The sequence below is a fragment of the Globicephala melas genome, chromosome 7 (genome assembly GCF_963455315.2).
Source record: "Globicephala melas chromosome 7, mGloMel1.2, whole genome shotgun sequence".
In the NCBI taxonomy this organism is placed as follows: Eukaryota; Metazoa; Chordata; class Mammalia; order Artiodactyla; family Delphinidae; genus Globicephala; species Globicephala melas.
The window spans coordinates 43697967-43725542 of NC_083320.1; the positions used below are offsets into that span (position 1 = coordinate 43697967).

At 40.4% G+C, this 27576-nt stretch overlaps 1 protein-coding gene across 3 annotated transcripts in view; it reads right to left on the minus strand.

Annotated features, from left to right (window-relative positions):
• MFSD6 (major facilitator superfamily domain containing 6) overlaps positions 1-27576 on the minus strand; it is a 73342-nt gene that overhangs the window by 29190 nt on the left and 16576 nt on the right. For all 3 annotated transcript variants that reach the window (XM_030847702.3, XM_030847703.2, XM_060302139.2), the window contains exon 2: positions 16898-18509. In XM_030847702.3, coding sequence (XP_030703562.1) covers positions 16898-18456 — 1559 coding nt within the window. In that variant the 5' untranslated portion in view covers positions 18457-18509. The remainder of the gene's footprint in view (positions 1-16897; positions 18510-27576) is intronic.

The window sequence follows — 27576 nt, forward strand, 5'->3', positions numbered from 1 at the left end:
ACTGGGCCACTGTCCCCACCCATCCCTACCTGTGACTTGATTCCTACTCCTCCTTCAGCTCTCACTCAGCTCCTTCTGCATGATCACATCATGTGCCTCTCCTCATAACCCTTATCTCAGTTGTAACTGTCCATTGACAACTGGACTGTATGCTCCATGCAGAGTGATGTCTACTTCATATTATGTCGGCTCAGATTTATCTCGTGTGCTTGACACCTAGCAGGCACTCAATAAATAGTCATGGACTAGAGGGAAAATATAAATACTTTAACCAGAACATCACACAACAAATATTTACTGAATGAACATACTCTGTGTTAAGTGCCAGGCGTATGGTGGTGAACACGATATAAATGTAAACTGTGCATATACTATGCCTGTAATTGTATGTGTACATAGCCACCTATTATATTGGTAATTATATATGCATACTTGTAATTATATATATATGTATAAGACACTTGATCATGGTACAGGAATAAGTGATGGGTATGTGAAAGAATGAATTGACTTATAAACGAGGCCTAGAAATAGAATGATTGATAAAATGGATGTCCACATTTGGCAATATTTTTGATTAATGTTAACAGGCTACGCTCGAAGATAAGTATTCAGTCATTTATGTGGACAAGGAATAGTTCAACGAATAGCTGACTACAGTCTGCTTTTGCGGGGCATCCTGAAGCACCATGCAATGGATCCTCAACACATGTGCACAAGCAGATAACAAGGATCTTGGGTACCCACAAGCCTATCTCACCAGAATAAGAGTTAGCATGTAAGCCACAAAGCTCAAAGAGTCAGTGGCCTTGCCATACCAACCACAGCATAGCCAAAGGGATCACCAGTAGAGACCCTGGAAGCCACCAAGCTTCTATCGCCAAACAGGTGTATGTAGCTGGCCAGTCACCCATCTTTGTAGAACAGAGAATAAGAACCACACTGTGTATCAGAAGAGTAAATGGGGGAAAAAGAATATTCATCTAGCTATGTATGTTTTCTGCAGCTACTAATACTTCCTTCTATTTTTTCCTGCTAGAAAAAGAAAAGATAAAAGTGAAGTCTCAGTCTCTGCTGGTCTTAAGTCATTATTTTGCTGCCTTCAAATCTTTCCTCTTCAAATGACAGATAAGCTAAGCTAAGAGTATAATACTAGTAACCGTCAGCCGGGTCACGGTGCTGGTTCCTGGCCATATTTACATCTTTGCATTGCTCTTTTCGTTTATCTGCCCACTTTTTCTTAGCTTGTGTATATCTCTAGGTAGAAAAATAAGGATGCTGAAAACAAAATAGAACCTTGATTAATGGAACCCAACCACTTAAAAGATACAATATGCTGTTTTGTTGTTATACCTTCCATTAGGGTAAAAGTCAAATGACCAAACACACATACATAGACAGCACACACCCACGTACACCATGATTTTGTTTAAAAATTTTCCATGCGATGGCCTGAGGTATACATAAAATACAAATTCTATAATTTCCAAACAAGAATCATTGACATTTGTCACAGCAATTAATTTGAAAAAGGCCTCAAGAGTTTTAGTTGACCCTAAGCTAAATTTGAGGGAACTAAACAAGTTCATCAAAATTCAGGCTGAAGGAATATCATGACCAAACCAAAAGGACATAATAATCCTACTGTTCTGGACTTTGGCCAGACCACAGTAGGAAGTGGGTACAATTAGGAGATCGCTGACAAAAAAAAAAAAAAAAAGGAAGGAGTTTGAATGAGGGGGAAGATTAAAAAGAGGAGAGTCTGGGATAAGATGTTCTGGGGAAAATCCCTGAGGGAGTTGGAGAAGCAAAGCGGCAGGAGGGACATTCAAATATGTGAAGGGCTTTACTGCTGAACAGCGTGTGGGCTGTGTTAGCCCACACCTGAGAGCAGTCAGTACAATATTGTTGTTTTAGCTGCTAAGCAGAAACTAAGGGAATGCGGCATTCTCTCTTTTCAACTGGACTTGATCCTGGGAAGATGTGGACCTGCCTGGGACCTCCGCTGTAAGCCTAGAAATGAAGCCTACCCAACAGGAGGCAGAGCTAGTAGAGGGAGAGACCAGGCTCTGATCACATCATTTGAGACCCGATTAAAGCCACACCTAAGGCCATCTGCTAGACTTTTAAGTTAGACAATACACTCCTTGTCTTGCTTTGGGTAAGGTTTTCTGCCACCTCAAGTGAAAGAGTCCTAAGGGACACAAGATCTTAGCTACCCTGTGAGATAGCAAGTTCCATATCACCAGAAGGGGCCAAACAAAGGCTTAGTAACAATCTGCCAAGGATTAGGGGGAAGTGAACCAAACTGGGATGAAGCTAGGCCTACCTGACTGTATTATTTTGCTAGAGCTACTGTAACAACTACCACAGAGTGTGTGGCTTAAACAACAGAATTCATTTTCTTATAATTCTGGAGGCTCTAAGTCTGAGATCAAGGTGTTGGCAGGATTAGATTTTTCTGAGGCCTCTCTCTTTGGCTTGTAGATGGCTAACTTTTCCCTGTGTCCTCACATGGTCTTCCCTCTGCATGTGTCTGTGTCCCAATCTCTTCTCCTCATAAGGACATCAGTCATATTGGATTGGGATCTACCCTAACAGCCTCATTTTAATTTATCTCTTTCAAGACCCTATCTCCAATGCAGTCACATTCTGAGGTACTGGGGAATAGGACGTTAACATATATGCATCTTCAGGGAACACAAGTCAGCTCACAAAAATGACTTCCAAGGCTACTTACAACTCCAACATGAAACAAAATTTAGTAAAGAGCGCCAGTTTTTTGTTGTTGTTGTTGTTTTACTCAAGAGCCATTAACTCTGTGGACCAGAAATAGAGCCTGTGATACCAGTGGCAGCTTCTCTGGCCTCTAAAGTCAGAGAGTGAGTCTGCACCCTTCGCAGAGGATTGTTAGCATTTTGTACAACCCAATCTGACTATATTTATTCATTTACGTTATCTAGGGGATTGCTATTTACTTTTCCAGAGGTTGGTGTAAAATGAAAGGCTTTGACAAACAGTGCTAATAAATGTGTTTTCACAAGGAGCAGCACAGTGGGACGTATGCTGCACCTGGGCTGAAGTGGTGGAATCCGGGGCACGGGCATCCCGGAAGTGGCCTTTTCTCAGGAATGGTCCTAACTGCCCCGGCTATACTACAGGGGTTTTAAAAAGATCAAATAAGCACGTCAAGAAAAACTGCAAACATCTTGCAAATGTGTAAACTACCATTAAATACGATGCACTTATTTCACCAAGAGCAGCCAAGTCTTCCACAAATTCTGTCTGAGCCAGCGCATGGAGAAATGGCTAAGGTTTAGGATTCTAACTTCCATTCAAGTCAGCTGGTGTCGGAGAAACAAAATTCTCTACACACCGATCCCAACGACTGCCATCATAAATCACATCCCCAATCACTGGCTAGGCAGTCTGTTGTCATGGCATGGCCTGGGTGAGCTGGCATGAACAGCTGTGTGTACATTTCTGACTTATCAGCAAAAACCATTCAAAGCCTGAGTCCTTGGCAGGGTGGGCAGGGAGGGGTGAGATCCGATGTGTGGTTTTTCACACACTGAAACCAAGCAAAGTAAAAAGTTAGATCATTAGAGGTAGAACTAAACAAAGACACAACATCAAGTCCAATCCTCTTATTTTAGAGAGACAAGGAAATAGAGGTCCAGAGAGGTAGAATGGGGCCACTGTTAGTGGGCCAGTGGAAGGTCAAGGTCCCTGCCCCCTTGCCCTGGGGCTCTTTCGGTGGGTAATAACAACGTGCTGTGTTCCTACACCAAGGCCCCTGCGTGAAGTCAAACCTGGACACGGACTTGAAGAAACGCCTCTGGATTGGACCAGTGGAGACAGGGACTGGTTGTGTTGGCCTAGTTATGCTTCTGGTAGCAGCTGTGCACTTGGATTAAGGAAGTTGGGTGTATGTTTGAGTTGACTTTAGAAGATGGTTAATATTTTAAACTTGGATGAATGATTAGTAGGAATGAGGTAAGAGAAAAGTAGAAAAACAAATGCCACTCAACGGCTGCCCAATATCCTGGATCACAAAAGAAAAATTTACCCAGCAAAATTTTGTGTTCTGAGATGAAATGGACCAAAAGACCATTTCTACTGATGTAGCCCCAGAGGCCTCAGGTATCAAGGCAGAGGCAGGACACAGGATGAGCCAGGACTTCTGCCTCCACCTGTGGGCTGGACTAGGGCTGCCTCGAGCAAGCAGGCTTTGAAATCAAATAATCAGAAGTTGAGTGTAGGGTTTGGGTTGCATAAGGATCAGAAACTATGCAGGGGCACGTCCCCACTCCCCACCCCCAACCCCACACAGAGAACAGGACTGTGAGAGGAGAACAAAGACAGGGGAAGTTCAGGAGGCTGCGTCTTGGGTAGATCCGACCACAGGCACAGGCTCTGCTCACCACGCCTGCAGGTCTCTAGATGAGCCCGGGAAGTCTCCGAGATGGGCTCACCCCCCAGGGGCGCTGAACGGCGCCCCGATCTTCTCCATTCCTCGACCCCTGAGGTGGCTCCACAGAACCCACTGGGAGGGGTCTCAACTGCTCCAGCAACACTGGGTTTGGGGCCATCTCCCTCTCTTTTTTGAACTTTCACTTCCAGACTTAATTCAATGTGATCCCAACTCATAATGCTAAACATCTTCCCTGAAGTGACCATGAACTTCTGGATCTTTCAAGTATGGAAAAAAGAATGCAAATACAATTACAATAAACTCCTGCCCCAAACTTGTCAACTAACAGATTTTTGTGACTAGGAATTCTGTGCTATTCTTTTTGAAAACAGGGAACTTAACTGAATAGTAGACAGTAGCCACTTCTGTCCCCTCTTTTTGTGACATTCGGGAAGAAAGAGCATCAACATCAGTGGTCTTGAGGCTTCTGTTTGCTGCAGGCCTCTCCCCATGCCCATTGCCCCATACGAACATTTTTGTAATATTCTCCAGTTCGCATTTTCCCCACTTAGTATCTCATTTATTCCTGCCAATAATCTTCTGAGATAGGAAAGGCAAGAGTTACCGTTCATTCTATTTTACAGCTGAAGAAATCAAGGCCCTGAAAAGTTAATAACCAAGTTGCAAGGTCTAAATAAATTGCAGAACCAAGACTCAACTCTGGGTCTTCTGCTGTCAAATCCCAGGCCCTTTCCATGGTCAGCAGAGCCCCTCCATCATGAGTGTAAGACTTCGACGGGAACTCAGGGAAATTTAAAAGGTGCTCTTTTTCACACACAAAAATATTAATGGCCGCCCTACCTTAAACATCTTGTTTCACAGAGATTTGCTGTAATATTCTCTCTGTACTTGAAACAAATTGTTAGGTTTCTAACAAAATCTCATTAACAGAACTAAGAATAACTCAATTATTAATAATAACTTAATAGTAATGAAAGAGTAAGAGTAATTAATAGTAACTTGATTGAGTAATGAAATAGTAATGATACTGGTCTTCATCTACTTTGATGAATACCAACATTGCTCTTGATAAACTGAAAAGAGCATGGGAATTATAAGCCAGACACCCTGGGCTGAGTCCCTACTCCATCACTCAGAAGGGTGGACCTTAGGCAAATCCTAGCAAATCTGTTCCTTCCTAGGCTTACATGGTAGCTCTGACCAACCAACCAGTATACCTGCTACCAGGAATGTGTACCCAAGCAGAAGAATAAGTTTGCCACTGCCAGACCCACTCTAACTGTCATCCCCATGCTGGGCCACAGGTCCCTCCTACTCTAGTGTCCTCTGACTCTTAGAATCTTTGGGAATCCCAGCCATCTATACCCTCCTCAGGCTCTCCTTGCTCTATCTGTTTAGGCACATGTCTTAGTCTGCTCAGGCTGCCACAGCCTGCTCTGGGTGGCTTAAACAACAGAAATTCATTTTCTCACAGTTCTGGGGGCTGGAAGTCTGAGACCAGAGTGCCAGCACTGTCAGTTTCCAGTGAGGACCCTCTTCCTAGCTTGCATATGGCTACCTTCTCACTCTGTCTTCACATGGCTCAAAGCAAGAGCTAGAGCAAGCTCTCCAGTGTGATTTCTTATAAGGGCACTAATCCCATCATGAGGACCCCATGCTCATGGCGTCATCTAACCTTAATTATCTCCCAAAGGTCCCAACTCCAAATACCATTACATTGGGGGTCGGGTATTTGGGGGGACACAATTCAGTCCACAGCAACACAGTTCTCTACCCTAATACCCACACTCTCTAACACAATTAGGAACAGACCCTGGGGCTCCATGAACCCTGACTGCAGGTTCTCAGGGGCTCCACCCCAGGCCCCCTGGGAGTCAACATGGTCTTTCCACCAATGGAGGATATCAGGCTCTCATCAAACCACTGTAAAATGAATATAAGAAAACTTAACAGTTTTGCAAGGTGGTTGTAACAATAAAAATATTTATGAAAACTGTATAAATTGTAAAGCCTACAATATTATTTCCATTTATTTTTATTGGTGATCTAGAAATTGGAAATGGAAACAATCATTTTCTGATTTAGCCTAATGAGGAAACTGAGCATAAAATTGTTCCCTATTAAAGATACAAGAATCTTCTTTGTGGAATAAAGTATAGTCCACCTATTAGTAGCATTCCTGAGGTAAGGCAACAAAAACAAACCTACACTCGGGCATTTGTGTTAAATAAAATAACAATGATTTCTTTGCTGTTATAGTCTTGGCTTGACTTCTTTCTCAGTTTACACTGTACTTAACAGATAAACACTAGGCACAGAAAATCACACCTAAGCCATTAGGCTATTTTGGGCATCATATTCCCTCTGGTACTGTGGTTCTCCAGGCCCACAGAAACGCAGGGGCCACAGTTCTGAGGGTGAATGGAGGCTCACTGTAGGATGAAGGTCTTGAGTTATGAGTGAATAACATCAAGAGAACATTAAAGATACAGCCATCGGGCTTCCCTGGTGGCGCAGTGGTTGAGAGTCCGCCTGCCGATGCAGGGGACACGGGTTCGTGCCCCGGTCCGGGAAGATCCCACGTGCCGCGGAGCAGCTGGGCCCGTGAGCCATGGCCGCTGAGCCTGCGCGTCCAGAGCCTGTGCTCCGCAACGGGAGAGGCCACAGCAGCGAGAGGCCCACGTTGAGGGCCTCTCAACCACTGCGCCACCAGGGAAGCCCCTATATTATTAAAATTATACTGTAATTATATTTTTTGTTAAGGTTGGAGGTTTTTTAATTTAAAATTTTTATCTTTTGTTTATCTTCCAGAGTCTAGGGCTATTCTGAAATTTTGAAGTTGCTAAAAAAACAAAATCTTCATCTGGGATTGAAGGCATTAAATCAACAAAGGTCGTGCGTGAGTCACCAGCTTATGACTCATAGAACAACTGATAATTTCTCTGAAACTCAGAGGATGAAGTAAAATGGGACTTTTCTAAACTAGAGCAGGATAAACAATAATAAATGCTCCACCCATGTAAGTGTTTTAAAGAAATACCAAAGTAGAAATGTGTTCACGTCACCTCTTGCTCACATTCACCAATGGCTTCCCACTTCTCTTAGAAAAACATTCTCTCTCTCAGTGTGACCTGGAGGCCTTGCACAAGCCCTGCCCACCTCGCTGACTTCTATTATTCTTCACTCTCTCCTTAGGCCATTCACACCTGTGGCTTCCTCATCTTCACTGGGTGGCTTCTATTCAAATGTCTCTCTGCTCCAGTGTCTCTTCCTCCTAGAAAGCCGCCGCCCGGCTGAGTCAAGCCGAAACAGTTGCCTCTCCTCAGTCGTTCTGGGAACACTCATCCTGCATTAATTTTGCCATGTATCACTCATCATTATCAGCCATGAAATAATCTGTTTAGTGCTCACTGTCTACCCCAATAGGTTAGTTCCATGAGGACCAGCCTTTGTCTATCTTATTACACACTCCATATATCCCCAGGGCCTAGAAAAGTGTCTGTCACCTAGTGTGTGCTTAATAAATACTTGTTGAAGGAGTGAATTAATAATAACAATAATATTGATAATACTACCTGTTGTTTACAGTGGAGCACTTACTATGTGCTATGCATTACCTCATTCATCTTAATGCTATGAAGTTACATACAATTATTACCACCACTTTACTAATGAGGAATCTGAGGCTTAACAAAGCTAAATTGCTGACTTACCCAAGGTCAGACATACAGTTAAGTGTGGGATTTGAACCTAGGTCAAATGCACACATACACACACAGACATGCACACACAAACAGGTGTGCACTCTTTACAGGTGAACTGGCAAAAAGAAGAATATAAGGAAACAGGATAGCTACTAGACTACTCAACACTCCTACCAGGGCTTGGGAAGGTGACTGGAGTCAAAACTGGACCAATTTGCTTCCTGCTCTTGTTCATTTCTCCTTAAAGGAGTGAAATGCTTGGCCAACATCCACAGTTGTAACCCAGAACCATGCCAACCCTCCATCGCTGAGGAGTCCTCACTGCACTCAGCAGTCCACAACACACAGTAGCATGGTCCAGAGATACAGTCCCCAGACAAACGTAACCTAACGTTGATACTTTCCAAAAATGTCTGCGCTTCCATCTACATGTTATCTTTCTAAAGGAAAGAAAAAGTTAACAAGTTACTGTTTGTCAGCCTACAGATTACTATTCAAAGATGTTGTTGTCAGCAGAGAAAAGGCAGAGAAAAGATGATTAATACTTGAGAAATAAGAATGGGGTGGTATTCTTCCTTCCAGCTGGAAAGGCTTTGGAGGGGTATGCTATGAAGTAAGCTCTAAGAATACTTCTTTTCTTATCTACTCTTCAAAGCAGCCTAATGAAATTATATAATTACAGTCTACCAAATACTCCAAGGATAAGTAGAAATATAGTTAGCTGCTTAGGTTTTTGACTTGTACAAAAAAGGCAGTAAGTTGACACTATGACTTGAGATAATTAAACAGCTGGTGCAAACTCTCATACCTGAACTCACTGTCAGCAATAAACTTCATGATCTTTGGGATATCACTTGGCTTTTTGGTACCCTGATTTCTTTTTATATATAAAGAAATATCAATATTATGATTATGACCCAAATCAGGGTTGTTGCATACATTCTGACACTAATTCCTAATGAGATAGTATAAATTTGCACCTGATTTCATTTTAAAGAGAAAGAAATAAGACCTGAGGCCATGATAATTATGTAAAGTAGGCTTTTAATCACTTAAATTTATGCTACTTAGGGAAAAATATATGGGCAATATACATATTAGTGGCACAAAATCTCAATGTTTACCTGATATATGTGGATACAGTATGTCTCTTTAAAACATATACAGCTACACACACACACACACACACACACACACACACACAGAGTTGGTCTTTTTATGGGAGGTTAATTATATTGATCCACTGTTAAGGAGACCTAAGCTTCAAGCTATTTTCCAATATAAAATACCAAAAAAGGTAGGGAATACATATATGTAGCACCAAGAATTGAAATTATGAATATTTTGCTATATTTCCTTAGAGAAACAAAATGTTACAGATAAAGTGGGGGCTTTCCTTGTCCTCTTTGTTCCCCATCCCAGTCCCTTCTTTTTATGTCCTGTCCAGAAAACTAAGACTAATATGAATTCAGAATGCATTTTCCCTCTATAAATGTAAATGTTTTTCTATACGATTAGGTATATCCATAAAAATATGTGTAACTTTTGAAATGCATTGTTAAAATCTGCATAAGTGTACCAAAGTGTGTATCATTCTGAAACTTGTTTTTTTCCCATTCAACATATTTTTGAGAGCTTTCCATGTTGACATATTGATCTAGTCCATTCCTTTTAACTTCTCCATAATATTCCATCTTATGCTTATACCATATTGAATGTATCCACTCCCCAATTGATGGATATTTAGACTAATTCTCTTTCTCACTGTTAGAAAGCTGCAGTAAGCAGGTAATAAGCATCCTTGTACATGTCCTTCTGTGTGTGTATAAAGGTTTCTCTAGGCAGGTATATATATCTTAATATGCAATTTTCAAGCCATAGGAAATGTCCAACTTGCACATTACCATGGACTACTGAATTTGTCTCCACAGTGGTTACCTAGGTCATGAAAATTTGTAGGAGCTATCTTTACTCTTGTCTGGGGCACACTTCAAGGACTACCCACCTTGCCCCATGAGATGGTGAGGGGGGCCACCTGCAACTACAAAAGCTACAGCTCGTTCGGAGTTAGTCCTGCTCTCTTTAACTCAGTGAGTAACTCATTCAATGCAGCCACCAAAGGTGGAAGAGAAAACAAACCAAATATGACACCAATAACTAAAAGCCCTGGATTCACTTACACTACCTTGCAACAATGGCCTTTTATTCTGAACTATGAATAGCTCAATTATCAGTAATGCTGTTATTAACAAGTCAGCCTGGTAGCTATGATGTAATATAGTAATATATTTCTTAGCAAAGATGTTCTTTCCAGGGGGCTATAAAAACCAAATTACGCCCTTTCAGCTCTTGATCATAAATTCTTCTACTTTTGAGACTCTACAGCTTACAGATTAATAATGAGAATCTATACTTGAAATAGCTCTAAAAGACTTTTCCTATAAAAATGAATACCAACATCTTTGAAGGCAAAGTGGGAAAGGAATAGAAAAAAATAGAAACCTACCCACATATAAATAATAATGGCTACAATTACAATCATTCTGTATGCCAGCTATTACAGAGCTAGTCACCAAGCCCTAAAAAATAGCACAGAGAATATAAACAATCTACAGTCATCACAAATTGGGGGGAGAAGATCTCAATTTGACCAAAATGTTTTTGAGGAGGAATTACTTATTTTGAAAGCCACAAACAACTTTGCAGCCTTAATGATCTGTACACAACCGATAATATACCAAGTCACTGTATTTTTATCAGATCCAGTGGGTCTTGTACTCATAAGCAACATAATGTATCAGAAGATTGGCAAAGTAATAATAAAAAAACCAACTGAACTCCGAATATATGCAAGTCACTATTCTAAGCAATTGCTGTGTTTTTATCTCATTTAGTCTCCATAAAAAAAATCAGAGGTTAGTACTCATGATACTCCTATTTACAGGTAACAAAACAGAGATACAAAAAGTAATATAACTTGTCCAAAACCACATGGTTCCAAGTGGTAGAGCCAAGCTCTGAACCAGGCAACGTGACTCCCAGCCCATGCTTGTAACCACTATGTAACACTGCCTTTCATGAATAAGGACAGGAAGAAACCTTCCCCTGGAGACAGCAGCGATTCCTCTCGCTATTTTCTTACTTCCCATCTCTGTTCCTTATATTTCCTCTCCCTTGACTTTTCCCTCTCCCTTGCTTATGTCTCAGGTCCATTGATAAAACACTCCTAGAGGGCGCCTGGATCAGGTAATGGCATTGGAGGGGTGCTCAGAAAGTCATTTGCTCCTGAAGCAAGATGTGGAAACAGGTACAGCAAGTATCATACAACACAATTCCTCATAAGCATTAGGATACTTACTTTAAGCAATAAAACATAAACTAACATTTCAATAAGATCAGAAACTCAGAATAATATCTTGGAGACAATCATAATTGATTTTCCTTAGCCCACGTCTCTTCTTTCACCACAAGGTCTCCTTGCTGATCTTACCCATATTTCTGGTTTTAACTGTCCCAAATCTGTACCCCCAATCCTAACCTCTTTGTTGAGCTTCAAGTTTTATAATAGTCGACTGTCATCTAGACATTCCCGTCTAGATGTTCCACTTTTAAGCTAAACACACCCAACACTGGATTCTAATTGCCTCACCACCCTCTCCCCAATTCTGCATCTCCTTCTTGAATTTCCTACAGGATTTAGTGGAACCACTGTACCCAAGCTGAAACATGGGGGTCTCTACCATCACTTCCCACATCAAACCATTGCACTGATTTTACCTCCCTCAATTTCTGTTGCTACTGCTGCATACCAGGACTGTAACACCTCTCACTTAGACGATTTTGAGAACCTTCTCAGTGGGCTCCCTGCTTCAAAGTTACCCACTGCATTGCAAATAAATGAAAATCTGTGGCCCTCCCCTGCTCTGAACCTTGCTATAATTCCCTACTGCACCCAGAATAAAGCTCCTTTTCCTAATCCCAGCACTCATCTGGCCTTCAATCTCCCTGGCTTTTCCAACTCCCACCCTTTTAGTGCTCATCCTTGCATCCTATTAATCTGGGGCTCCCCAGGCCTAAATAAACTGTTTGTTTAATTAAACGTAACAAATATCCAGGGGTTTGATTTTTAAACAACACAGAGTAATACTCCTTTAGATTATGTGTAAATTATAATTTCAAATTTACTATGAGTTCAAATTTACTATGAGAAATTAAGCCTTAACATTTTTTTTCTATTGTGGTGAAAGTCAATTTTTAAATAAGAAGTAACACTCCATTAGGACATGAGAAGGGAAAAAAGTTGTTTAAGGTCCACCATCTTGGTTTTTTTTTAAATCAAGAATTGAGTTTTTCTATTCCCATTCTATTCCTTCACTGCGGCGATTGGCATCAGAAGTTCTAAGCAGTTAAGGATTGTGTATAAGTTAGGATATAATCAGGGAAACAGGCACCGATCTTAATTCGGGGGCTTGGTTAGATAGGTGACGGAAGAGCCAAGAAGCCAGAGTACGGTGAGAAAGCCACAGACAGCCTCCACGAGGTCCAGGTCCGAAGGATGAAGGGTGAGGGCCACGTTACTAGAGCTCAAGGTCCCCCACAGCGGGCAGAGCCATAGGTGAGAGGCAGCAGCTCTCAGAGATGCCGTCTGACAGGGTACAGAGGACTCCTGAGTTGAGGAGGCAGGGCTGAGAGTCTGGGAGCAGGGCTGAGTACCATAGTGCAGGGAACTACATCGAGAGAGGGTGCAAAGATCTGCAGAGGGTTCCCCTGCAGTCTCCAGCTGAGTACTGATCAACACCTGCCTGTGAAGAAACCACCTGAGGCCAGGGCAAGAACCACATGAAAGGATTAGAGGGCACAATCTCCAAAGCTCACACACAGAGTAAGCTGTGACAAAGCGAGAGAGTGGCATGGACATATATACACTACCAAACGTAAAATAGATAGCTAGCGGGAGGCAGCCGCATAGCACAGGGAGATCAGCTCGGTGCTTTGTGACCACCTGGAGGGGTGGGATAGGGAGGGTGGGAGGGAGGGAGACCCAAGAGGGAAGAGATATGGAAACATATGTATATGTATAACTGATTCACTTTGTTACAAAGCAGAAACTAACACACCACTGTAAAGCAATTATACTCCAATAAAGATGTTAAAAAAAAAAAAAACCTACGGAGAGCTAGGGTTTTTTCCCTTCCTCCCTCCCTCTCATCCTCCACCTGTGCCTCTCACCAGTCTGGTGGTTAGCAGTTTTGGCTGGAATGACTGGGAACCCCAAGAGAGTCTGATGTAATTGGTCTAAGTGCAGGACGAGCATTAGGAGTTTTAAAAGCTCTCCCAGGAAGTCTAATGGTTGAGTACCACTGCAGGAGGTGAACCCAGCAGACCGGGTCCTAGAAAAAGCAGCCTGTGGAAATCTGCACCATGCCATGCAAGGTAAGGAGAGGATCTGAGAGCCAGGGGATCCAGGATCAACAAATATGGCACAAAGAGGTGGGCAGAAACAAGGAAGAGGATAGGAAGCAAAACAAACATAAACACGATCCTAAATCCTTCACTGGCTGGCTCAAATTCAGCTTCCCTGATCACCCCAGCTGCGGTTTCCTCCCTCTCATAACGCTGATCGCTATCCCTCCAATGACAAAATGTTAACAGGTACTACCTCCCAAGTGTTCTCAGTTGGTAGCCGGCGTCTTGCTGTCTGCTCTGGGTCTTCCTGCAGTGCCCACCAGGAAAGTCTGTACGTTCCTCCTCTTGCTAATTGCATCATGCACTTCCTTCTTTCCCTGACTGACTGGCTAGCTCATTTGGATTCTTAGCTACTATTAAGTAGTAATTAATGGCTAATAATGGTTAATCTATTACCCCTTCCAGATAGCACGTGCATGACAAAACTGACTTTAAGAATTTCAGGGCAGTCAGAGTTGCTTGAGTAGATTTTTGTGTGTCCCTTAAAATGTAAATAAATTTGAATCACATAACATAGGTGATGGCCTAATATTGAATAGTAATGATCTACAAATCTACAAATGATTAATTGCAATGTATTTTGATCACAACCCTACTCATGGCTGCTGAAACATTCAGCAAGGTGCATATAGCCTAAAAATACATTTATATCTCTAGTTAAAGAAATCTAGTCATCATCATTACATAAATTGGCCTAGAAATATGCTTGTAAATTCCAAAGTCTTGAGGTTTCAAATCAAAAGACATTTACTTTTTTTAGTGGAAATAGTAAACATTATCTTATTTGCCTGAGAAAGCCACTTTCCAAAGAGGACAGAACCCAAGGTCAAAATCAGAAATCATTTACTCTGTGTGTGTGTGTGTGTGTGTGTGTGCGCGCGTGCGTGTGTGTTTAGACTGATAGATAGGTTTTTCCCTGAAAAACTGAGCCCAAACTGCAGAAATGTTCTAATAGTAAATGGTTCAAAACTGGACATGCTGTTTTAAAAATTGTTTCCTCATTATGAATCTATATAAAAATTTGTGACGATCCACTTTTGACTCTCTTAGAATAGTTACAATCTTTGTGGTAGTGCTGACTCCTAGAAACAAACTCCCATAAGACAGTCACAGAATACTGAAAAACATGCGTGCATACATAAGGGCCAGACAGGTATCTCCTTATGATCCTACAAGGAAAACATAAAGACTGAATTCGTACAAAGATGATTTCTCTTCATCAACTAATGCATAGTATTCTTCCAGTGAAAAGTTCACACTTCCATCACTACATTTTCAAACCCCCAAATCTCAACCACCACTAACTGGGCTCCAGAAACTCTCACCAAAAGAAACATATCCATTCTACCTGAATATGTGGGCATAATCTCACTACAACTATCAGAATCTTCTAAACGCAGTTAATACATTTTAATGGACAGAATAAAAATCCAAAAGAGGTAAATGACCACAAACTGATGGAACCCCAGTAGGCTTTTGGGACCAACAATGCGACAAGAGCTTTCTTCTTCCATCACATCATTAAAGAAGAAAAAAAAAAGATGCTTTTGTACGTAAAACTAGAAAATTAAGGTTAAGTGAGCCATTGGTTTTTACGTAATGAGTAACTTGTAATACTTAGGAAAGAAAACACAAGTGTAAATTCATGTAATTACCAAAATTAATAGTAAACCCACTAGGATTTTATCATGTTCGGTATATACCTCAGACAAAAAGCAAAGACAGAAAAGAAACTACTTTTCTTAGCATGTAAGAAGAACCTAACAATTTATTTGAAAATAAAACCTATATACGTACTCTGTACTGAGTCAACATTCACTTAACACTATTTAGTGATTAAATCATGATGTCTAGGAACTCCACTCATGGGTAAGACCTGACAGGGTAACTTTCTGGGAATAAATGGCTGTGGTTTTTAAACACACTATTAGCCGAGGCGAGATCCTGCTCATACCAATAACCAAGCTGAAGAAATTCATCACTGTGAGTCGGATTCATCACGGTCAATCCACACAGCTCAGAGAATGTAAACATGACCTGGACAAGGTTAAAGGACATCCCCAGCCCTTAATATTACAAGGCTTCTTTCTGATTGGTCCCAATGAGTGTGCCTCGGGGACTCTGTGTCTCTGGGAACTGCCCATACAGTGCCTGACTTTGTTTGTGACAACAAAGGGGTCAAAGATTTGAGAAACAGAAGGAACAGCACACAGCCTCCCAAAGCAAAACCAAACCAAACAAGGAAAAACACTCACAACTGTATGGGGAAAAGAATGATTCTAGGTTGAAACTTCACATTAGAAAATACTTTCTTCAGTTAGTCAAAGGGAAATTAAAGGAAAAAAGATCCATGTTTCTCAAAGCTTGTATCTATTTCTCCTTTGTAATTTCTCATGGAAACAGCAGATTTAAAGATTACCACATACACACAAACACACAGAGTTGCTTTCTTTTAGTTATGGCAACTTCAAAGTTTAGGGACAGACATGCCATACTTTTCTATGAGGTAAGAACGCTTAAGTGTACCTGGCTCTACATTTTAGAGCCAACAGCAAAGCAGAAAGACTTATAAAGAGCAAGGTACTATTCAAACAACTTCAGACAAACATTAACGGTGAGAAACATTACACAAGAAACACTGGGCATTTATAGATTTTTTGCTTAAAAGGATTACACGGGAAATTTTAGGTAGAAGCAAGATTTTTAAATATCCCATGTCTTCGTGGCAGATAAAAACACAGAGGCTTATGTAATAATCAGAAAAAATTATGTAAGATTCTCTTCCACATAATATCATGGATTAGGGATGATGGTGGGTCACACCACAGCTTTATTAAATATAATGGACATCTTCATATACCATATATTCAAGGTCTTTCTGTGTCAGCAAGTGGCTGAGAATAACTGAAAGCTGAAAAAACATAATCCCCTTTATCCACTTAAGCCCCTCTTCATAAATGCCTGAGACAGGTGGTCGGACCCTTCAAGGTCCATGGAATAATACAGTTGACTAAACTGGTGTTCCTATACCTGAAAACATTTACTGTAAGATTCTCTTAGCATACAGAGCAGAAACAGCATATTTTGTGTATTTGAGATAATCCAACTAGGTTCATCACTTCCTTCCTTTTGTTTCTATTTTAAAGAGAAAGAGAAACAGAAATCCCCATTCCCACCCCAACCCTACCCCCAACACAAAGGATAATATCCTTAAATGTGCTCAAAGGAGTCATAAACTACGAAAAGATAAAGTTCAATTGCTGAGGGGCAGCAACAGTACACATGTTCTTACCTGATGTGGCCAATCAATTCAATAAGCTTGTGACTAAAAAAATAAGCTGTCAGCTCAGACACATGGCTCAGGACTGAACAGACCCCGAAGAGGGTTGTCGTTCCATTCAGGTCCTCCAAATGCCAGTAGAGAAAGGTGAACACGAAGCCGTATCCGAAACCCATAAACCAAGCCACGAACAACACGGAGCCATACTGCACACTGCAAAGCAGCCTGATTAAGTCCCAGAAGTTGAAGGCCTGCACGTGGCTGGTGGTGGTTGGTGTCTCCTCAGAGGATTCTGTGGAGCTGTTCCTCTCTACTTGAGGGATCTCCACCTCTTTCCCTTTATTTTCACTGTTTTTGAAGTGGCTGTAGCGGAACCGGAACTGAGTAGCGACGATCAAGGCCATGGTCATGAGAACCCCAAAGACGATGAAGACAATCTGGTAGTTCCGGTATTCAGGGGGCTTACACCCCTTCCCATTGATGAGCACGTCCACGTGGGTGTAGTCAATGCCAATGCCCACGGACAGCATCGCCAGGCCCCAGCCCAGGGAGCCCCACATGCGTTGCAGTCCATAGCGGTCTCTGTGCTTTCCCAGATACTGGAGTGTTACTGTGTCCACAATCGTGACAGAGGAGGCACTGAAAAATTCTCCTATTATGACAACTACCAAGATCACCAAGAATATAGCTTCTACTTCTTGTTGATCATAAACAAGAGTGACTTGGTCAGAAGGTAAAGATTTGGTGGTAGTGACAATAGAAGTGGTTGTCTCCCAGGTTGCATTTCCTGGGGGAGCAGAGGTTGCAGTGCTTGGGTTCATGGTCAAGTTCATAACATGGTCAGTAATTTCATCAGTGTGAGGCTGCAGAGTGGGCGCACTGGTCTTGTTTGGAGCTGTCGAGAAGATGACAGTTTCCGTGACACTGTGCCCTGCTTCTAACATCTCTGACCCATTGTAAGGAGGCAGGTTCCTTTTCTCACGAATTCCTGGTGATGTAGTAATGGAAGAGACAATGGAGGAATTCGTTGGCAGGAGAGTGAACAGGTGACTTGAACTGGTGGGATGAGCTGTCGGAGGAATCTTTGGTACACACCGCAAGGTAGCAGGTTTGACAAATCCGATGCCCAGGTTGAATAAAACCCAACACAAAAGAGAAAAGAGGAGGACGATTTTGCCTTTTTTAAAGCGATCTGCAACTACACCCCAAAAGGGGGCACTGCAGAATTCAATGAAGTATCGAATACCTACCAGCAGCCCACTCTGGCTTGGTGACATTCCCAGCTGCTTATAATACACAGGCAAAAGGGGGTAAAGAGAGCCATATGCAGAGTAAAAGAAAAAATAAAAGACCTTGGAAATTAGAAGATCATTGTTTATTTTAACACAATGTTTCTCTATCCAGTCTATCTCCTCCTCAGGAATAGCAGCTGTTTCAGAGGGGGAGGGTGTTTCATTTGAAGGTGGTTCTGGTTCCCTGGAAATACCATTAAAAGGATCGGCAAGCACATATTTTCTCTTCTGTTCCTCTTCATCATCGGTTAAGATGGCAACTTTATCATCTGTCGCCATGGCTTATCACCACCATCAGAAAGTTGATGACCTTCAAAATTTTGGTTGTTGATCTGTAAAGTAAAATTTAAAAGAAGGCTTAGTATGAAAATAATAACATTTAGACATAGAGCTTCATCTTGCCGGAAACTGAGGAGTTTCAAACTACATCTAAAAATAGTAATTGTGAGAGAGAACCATCACCACTTATCACTTGCAGCCATATAGTACTGATAAAGAAAAATGGCTTTCAAAAAATCAAGTACTCGCTTTGTGGCCGCTGACTGACTAATGACATCTTCTAATGACAGGTGTATAGCTCACGTTCATTCTCAATCTTTTCATTGATTCCTAGGGAAAATGTACAAATGACAGGGTTTATGTCCAAACCAAATAGAGGGAATTGAAAGTAAACAGTATTTATAGTTTCTTGGTTTTACTTTTCAAATAAATCCACTGCACTATGAAGTCCAGAATTCTTAGAAAACAAAGGTAGCTAAAACCGTTCAGTTTTTAGAGAAAAACAGAAATGAGCTCTTAACCACAACCGCAAATGTGATGAGAAAGACGGAGCCAATTGCACGTTTGCATCTGTAGTTGGTCACTACAGCCATGCCAATGATATCCTGGTAAGGAAGTAGTCTTTACGCTGCTTATATCACATACATTTTCCAGATGTGCTTTTATAGATTACAGTTTAAGAAAATGTCAGAAAAAAAATAGCAGATAGCATTTATTGAGCATGTACTCTGTGCCAGGCAAAACTGAAAAATCTTTAAATGTATTAATTCATATTCATTAAAATAACCCTATTATCTTCTCCATTTTACAGATGAGAAAAATGAGGCATGGTGAGTTTAAATAACTCACATGTGGCAGAGCAAGGATGTGAACCCTAATATTATGGCTTTGCGACACATGCTCTATTACACCACACTGAACTGCCAAATACCATATTTGGATAATAAAGTGCTATTAAACCTTTTTATGAGACAGGGTGCTTCATATGAACGATAAGCAATATATCAAAGGCATAAATTTATAGGAATTGTGCCACATTCCACCAGAACTTCCCTTTCTTCTATTATACAAATGATTAAAGAGTCAAAAGGTCTTGCTTGCATCAAGATTTGTCAAGTTGCAATGAATATAATTGGATGTAGGAGGTATACATATTAAATAGTTATTAATTCATTTCATCTTCTTTACTAGAGAGAAATAACTCCACTTGCCACCCCTTGGAACACATCTTGCTCTCCCTTTTCCCCAAATGAAGAATAAATTTCTGAAGATCTTCCAGAATCATGCTTGTAAACATTTTAAAATCTCTATATAGCTCCTAGGCAGACAATAGAAACATAATTTACTGAGGCCTGTGTAACAAGTCAGTTTATCTTTTACCCCCAAAGCCAGGTGTTAACGTAGCTATAAGCTTTGAAAACGTTCATGTATTTCTTATTCTTATGTTAAAACTTTTTTATTTGAGGTAAAATTAATATAACATAAAATTAACCATTTTAAAGTAAATGACTTAGTAGAATTAGCAGATTCGCAGTGTTGTGCAACCATCACCTCTCTCTAGTTCCCAAATCATACTAAAAGGTTTTCCTCAATGTTCTCTACTTATTTTTCTTTCATCATTATTGCCTCTACCTACCCAAGTCAGCAGCTCCAATTCTCTTTCATTACCTGAAAAGAACGGCAATTCTCCTTTGGACTCATTTTCTAAATTAATTTCATTTTGAGCTCAAACTTGAAAGAAATATTTGTTTTTAAAACGTATAAAATTATATGACACTTCTAGATAAAAATGGCAGATTGAGTGCATCTGGTTTTACTCCATCCCTAAATCCAACTAAAATAACCCCCCCACACACACACACACACACACACACTTTTAAAGTCATAATCCAAGCTGGGAAAATTAAAGGGTACATAATAGCAATAAAGTAAAATTCTGGAAGCCAGAACATAGACAATCGGTAAATCACGGTAAATCTGAGAAAGCTGAAACCCTGGTTGACAATGGGAAAAGCAAGAACTAATACAATTTGTTTCTCGGAATCCCTCAAAGGCTCATGGGTTGGCCATATTAGGTTTATCTGCAAGTAAGAATGTGTGTGTTTGAGGGGGACTTGTGTTTGAGGGGGGCTTGATTAACAGAGTTAATCGAAAGTCTGGACCCCCAACTCCAAATGCCCAATTCCCTTCTCCACTCCACATAGCTAGCCAAACAACTAGAGGTTTTTCCCTCTGGAGAGGATGAAACAGAGGTTCTTGAGCCATAGAGCAACAGGAACAGTTGAGAGTAGGAGTGCCATATTGAAAACAGGGGGCATTAAGTGAACATACACATCCTAGATTCAAGTCCTGGCCCCGACTCCAGCCTCCATCCCACTTACCTCACTAGGTTCCCAGAGGCTGGCAAGGCTTTTATCCTCCAAGGCTTTCATCCTCCCAGAGGCTGGCAAGAACTGGAAGGTTCTCCGGGGAGAATCTGACTAACCCGAGGGAAATGACCTCTCAATCCTGATATTGAAGCCTCCCCAACTAAAGAACCCAACCAAATCACTCCACACAGGAGTTCAGAGTCTTATCTAGCCCTGCCACTAAATATGAGCAGTCACCGAGAATTACAAGGTATTTGAGGAAAGTCTCTTCCAGGAAAGATAGAACCGAAACAAAAAGGGGAAAAAATCAATATGGAGAAAATAGAAGCTCTGTGAGGAGGAAAATATTTTTTAAAATATATTATTAATATCTTTAGAAATAGGAAAAGAAATGCAACTATGAAACAAAAGATAATACATATTTTTTAAGGAGGAGGAGGAAGGAATAAAAGGAATGCTTGAATGAAAAAAAAAAAGGTATAAAAATGTGTTATAGAAAAAAGAGCACACGGACTTCCCTGGTGGCGCAGTGGTTAAGAATCCGCCTGCCAAAGCAGGGGACATGGGTTCGAGCCCTGGTCCGGGAAGATGCCACATGCCGCAGAGCAACTAAGCCTGTGCGCCACAACTACTGAGCCTGCACTCTGGAGCCCGTGAGCCACAACTACTGAAGCCCACGCACCTAGAGCCCGTGCTACACAACAAGAGAAGCCACTACAATGAGAAGCCCATGCACTGCAACGAAGAGTAGACCCACTCGCTGCAACTAGAGAAAGCCCACATGCAACAATGAAGACCCAACACAGCCAAATAAATTTATAAATTTATTTTTAAAGAAAGAAAAAGAAAAAAGAGCACAAATGAAAAATTAACAGATGATGTGAAAGGAAAATTTGAGGTGACTTACAAAAAACAAAAACAACAATAAACAGATACCTCAACCTCATGTCATATAAAAATCAATTCCAGATGAATTGTATATCTAAAAGTAAAAGATAAAATAACATAATTTTTAGAAGAAAACACAGAAAAACATCTTGAAGATCTTAGGATAGAAAGAAGATTTATTAAATAGGATATAAAAAGTGCTAAGCATTAAGGAAGAAAAAAATAAATTGGAGTACATTAAAATCAAGAGCTTCTGTTCATAAAAAGGCAACATTAAATCTGAAATGGCAAGGCAAAGAGTAGGAGAAGGTATTCTGGTGAGGGTGAATGTTATATATATTTGACACAAGAATGTATCTGATATATAAAGAATCCTTCTTAAAATTTATAGGTAAATATCAAGTAGCCCAATAAGAAAAATGAGCAAAAGACTTGAACAGGCACTTCACAAAAGAGCTTATGCAAATGGTGAATAAATATATAAAAAGATGCTCAACTTGACTAAAGTGAGCAGTGAAAGCAAATTAAAACCGGAATGCAATAATGTAACATACCTCCAAAATGGGAAAAATAAATAAGACAAATAATACCAAGTGTTGGTGAGGATGTGGAGCAACTGGAACTCTCATATATTGCTGGTGGGAGTGTAAAGTGATACACTAATAACTGTTTGGGAATAGCTATTAAACCTGAATGTATAGCCCATGACAAGTCTAAGGTATGTATATTAAATAGTAACATATTCACCAAATGATATCTACAGAAATGTTCAGGACAATTTTAATAGCCCCAAACTGGGAGCAACCTGTCCACAGCAGAATACATGAGTTGTGTTATATCCATACAATGAAATGCCATATAGCAATAAAAATGAAAAAACTACAAACATGTGCAATGACAAGGATAAATCTCACAAACATAATGTGGAATGAGAGAAGCAAAAACCAAAAGAACATATACTACATGATTCCACTGATACAGAGTTCAAAAGTTGGCAAAACTAATTTATGCTATTATAAGCCAGGTAGACTTCTGCTTCTGAGAAGATGAAGTAGACATACTTTTCCTTACTGCTCCTGCTAAGTACAACTAAAAATCTTGGACATTATACATAAAACAAACATAGAAGACTCTAAAACGTAGGCAGAAAAAGGCAGACCTGCTGGGGGCCTTGATACCCAAAGAACAACACAACGATGAGTGGGGCTAAAGAACTCAGAAACATTAATGAGGATGGACCAAAAAAAAAAAAAAAAAAAAACTGGGCCTCTCCAGCCAAAGAACCAGGAAAGGGCAGCCTAGAAAACCAGAAAGCTATAGATAATTGCTCTATTCCAGTTAAGTAACACAGAGAAAGAAAAGCGTGTCCCACTCCCACCTCTACTAGCAAAGGCCAAATGGGGAACCTAGACTTCCACCTTCACCAGCTATAACAGAGCACCCCAACCCCGCAGCCGAGTTGGTGTCAGAGAAGGTCAAGTATGGAGCTGAGACTTTCATCACTGCTAGGTGGTAATGAGGCCACATCCCCACAGCAGTGTCAGTGGAGGCCAAATGGGGAATCTGGACTTCCACCCCACCTGTCAGATTAACAAGGCACCCTTTCCCCATTGAGGTGGTGTCAGAGGAGGCCCGGTGAAGAGTCAGAACTTTCACCACCATCCAGCAGTAACAAGATTACTCCCCCTACCTCCACTGTGGTATCCACGGGAGGCCATGTGGGGAGCAGTAAAAAGACACTCCTATCCCTCCCAGCCAGGGAGGTATCAGTGGACACCTAATCATGAGCCAGAACACCCATCTCTACTGCAGGCGTCAGCACAGACTGAGTGGGGAACCTGGACTTCTACCTCCATCTGGAAGTCATGAGGCAGCGTCTCCCATTCCCTTGCCAGAGCAGTGTCAGAAAAAATCCAGCTAAAACAGAAGGCTTAAGTAAGATCCAGAGTCTCACAACATAAAACCCAAAGTGTCCAAGTTTCAATTTAAAAAACCATCATACCAAGAATCAGGAAGACCTCAAACTGAGTGAAGAAAGACGGAAGATGCCAACACCAAAATGAGACAAACGTTAGAATAAGGTAACAAGGATTTTTAAACGGCTATCAAAAATGCTTCAACAAGCAATTACAAACATGCTTGAAACAAATGAAAAAAATAGAAAGTTGAGGCACAGAAATAGAAAGTCTCAACAAAGAAATATAATATATAAAGAAAAACAAAATGGAAGTTTTAGAACTGTAAAATACAATAACCAAAATATGAAAAACTCAATGCATGCACTCAACAGCAGAATGGAGGAGAGAGAGGGAAGAATCAGTGAGCTGAAAGAATAATAGAAGTCATACAATCTGAACAACAGAAAGAAAATAGACTGAAAAAAATTAACAGAGCCTCAAGAACCTGTGGGACTATAACAAAAGATTGAACATTAATGTCATCAGAGTCATTGAAGGAGAAGAGGAAAAAAAAGGGCAGTACTGAATTACTCAAAGGAATAAAGGCTGAAAACTTCTCAAATTGGCAGAAGACATAAACATACAGATTCAAGAAGCTGAATGAATTCTAAACAAGAGAAACCCACACCAAGACACATCATAGTCAAACTATTAAAACCAAAGACAAAGAAAAAATCTTGACGGCAGAGACAGGAATCACAACTTACCAACAGGGGAAAAGCTATTCAAATGATAGCAGATTTTTTATCAGAAACCATGGACACCAGAAGGAATACAATATTTTTTAAATGCCGAAAGAAAAGAATTATCAAATGAGACTCCTGTATCCAAAAAAAAAGTCCAAAACCCAGAAAACTATGGACCAATATCCCTATAAACACAGACACAAAAATCCTTAACTAAATGTTAGAAAAGAAAATTTAGCAATATGTAGAAAGAATTGTGCATATGACCATGTGGGAGTTATTCCAAGGATGCAAGGCTGGTGCAATATTTGAAAATCATTCAATGTAATCCACCATATAAACAAGGTAAAGAAAAAAAAGTATCACGATCCTATTAATTGATGCAGAAAAAAGCATTTGACAAAATTAAACACTCATTCAGGAAAAGTCTCAGAAAAATAGGAATAAAGGGGATCCTCCTTAACTTGATAAAGATCGCCTATAAAAACCCACAGAGGGGCTTCCCTGGTGGCGCAGTGGTTGAGAGTCCGCCTGCCAATGCAGGGGATATGGGTTCGTGCCCCAGTCCGGGAAGATCCCACATGGCACGGAGCGGCTGGGCCCGTGGGCCATAGCCACTGAGCCTGCGCGTCCAGAGCCTGTGCTCCGCAATGGGGGAGGCCACAACAGTGAGAGGCCCGCATACCGCAAAAAAAAAAAAGAAAAACCCACAGGTAACATTACACTTAATGGTGAAAGACTGAATGCTTTCTCTCTAAGATAGGGAAGAAGGGAAGACTGTCTGGTTTCATCATTCTTATGCAACTTTGTGTTGGAAGTTCTAGCCAGTGCAATAAGAAAAGAAAAGGAAACAAAAGGCATACAGATCAAAAAGGAAGAAACTGTCTCTATTTGCAGTTGGCATGACTGTCTATGTAGGAAATCCCAAAAAAGCTACAAAAGCTTCTAGAAAGAATATTTCAGTATAAATTAACAAAATATGTACAGGACTGTATGCTGAAAACTACAAAATGCTGATAAAAGAAACTAAAAATTTAAATAAATGGAGAACCATACCATGTTCATGGGGTGGAACACTCAACACAGTAAAGACTTCAATTATCCTCAAATTTATATACAGTTTTAACACAGTCCCTATCAAAATCCCAACAAGATTTTTTTGTGGATATAGGTGAGATTACTCTAAAATTTATCTGAAAAGGAAAGGGAACTAGAATAGCTAAAGCAATTTTGAAAACGAAGATTTATTACTTAGCCACATACTAATCACCACTATGTGGTACTGGTGGAAGAACAGACACATAGATCAATGGGACAGAACAGAGAGCCCAGGAATAAATCCACAAAAATATGTCCAAGTGATATTTGACAAAGATGCAAAAACAATTTGATGGGAGAAAGATAAAAAACTTTTCAACAAATAGGGCTGGTGCAATTAGTCATCAATAGGCAAAAAATGAATGTCAACCTAAGTCTCATACTTTATATGAATACTCACTCAAAATGGATTCATGGATTTAAATGTAAAACTGTAAAACTTTTAGGAAAAAAAAACCTAGGAGAAAATCTTCGGGTTCTAGTGCTAGGCAAACGATTCTTAGACTTAACACCAAAAGCATGACTCAAAAAAGGAAAAAATGAAAATTAGACTTTATCAAAATTTAAAACTTTTGCTCTGTGAAAGCCTCTATTAAAAGAATGAAAAACAAGCTATGAACTGGGAGAAAATATTTGCAAGCCACATATTCAACAAAGGGCTAGTATCTAGAATATGTAAAGAATTCTCAAAACTCAACAGAAAATATACCAAACAATCCAATTAGAAAACAGACAAGACATGAAGAGACATTTCACCAAAGAGAACATACAGGATATACAGATGCAAATAAACACACGAAAAGATGTTCATTGTCATTAACCGTTAGGAAAATGTAAATTAAAAACATGATACATCACTATACACCTATAAGACTAGCTAAAATAAAAATAGGAACACCACCGACTTCTGACAAGGATAAAGAGAAACTAAATCCCTCATACACTGCTGCTGGGGATGTAAAATGGTACAGCAACTCTGCAAAGCAGTTCGGCAGTTCTTTATAAATCCAAAGAACGTGACTACCACGTGACCCAGCAACTGCACTTCTGGGCAGTTATCACAGAGAACTGAAAACTTATTTTCACACAAAAACCTGTACACAAATGTTTACAGCATCTTTATCAATAATAGCCCAAAACTGGAAGTAACTCAGATGTCCTTCATGGATGAATGGTTAAACAAACTGGTACCTCCATACCATGGGAAATTGTTCAGCAATAAAAAAGAATAGGGCTTCCCTGGTGGCGCAGTGGTTGAGAGTCCGCCTGCCGATGCAGGGGACACGGGTTCGTGCCCCGGTCTGGGAGGATCCCACGGGCCGCGGAGTGGCTGGGCCCGTGAGCCATGGCCACTGAGCCTGCGTGTCCGGAGCCTGTGCTCCGCAACGGGAGAGGCCACAGCAGTGAGACAGGCCTGCGTACCGCCAAAAAAAAAAAAAAAATAAAACAATAAAATAAAAAGGAATAAATGATTGACACATACAATAACCTGATTGAATCTCCAGAGAATTATGAAGAGTGAAAAAAGCCAATCTCAAAAGATTATCCACTGTATGATTCCATTCATACATCATTCTCAGACTGACAAAATTATTGAAATGGAGAACATATAAGTGATTGTCAGGGGTTCAGTAGCGAGTAGAGGTGGGAGGAAAGAGGAGGCGGCTACAAAAGGGCAACGTGAGGGATCTGGTGGTGATAAAAATGTTCTGTATCTTGACTGTATCAACGTCAGTATCCTAGTTGTGCTATTATACTAAAGTTTTGCAAGATGTTACCACTGGGGGAAAGTGGGTACTGGATAAATGGTCTATATCTGTATTATTTCTTATAACTGTATGTGACTCTATAATTATCTCAGAATAAAAAAGATTAATTTAAAAAATTCAAGATAGTAATTACCCTTGGGTAAGGTAGTAGCTAGAAGGAGTTCTGGGGTCCTGATAATTTGGGGGTTTTGGGGTTTTTTGTTTTTGTTTTTATCTGGATCTTTATTAAATGGAAGTATTCACGTTATAAAAAGTCAGTGAACTATATTATTTTTCAACAACAAAAAAAGAACTTAAAATATGAAGCGAAAAAGAAAAGAGATGAAACTAGCAGAGAAAAGACAAGACAAAT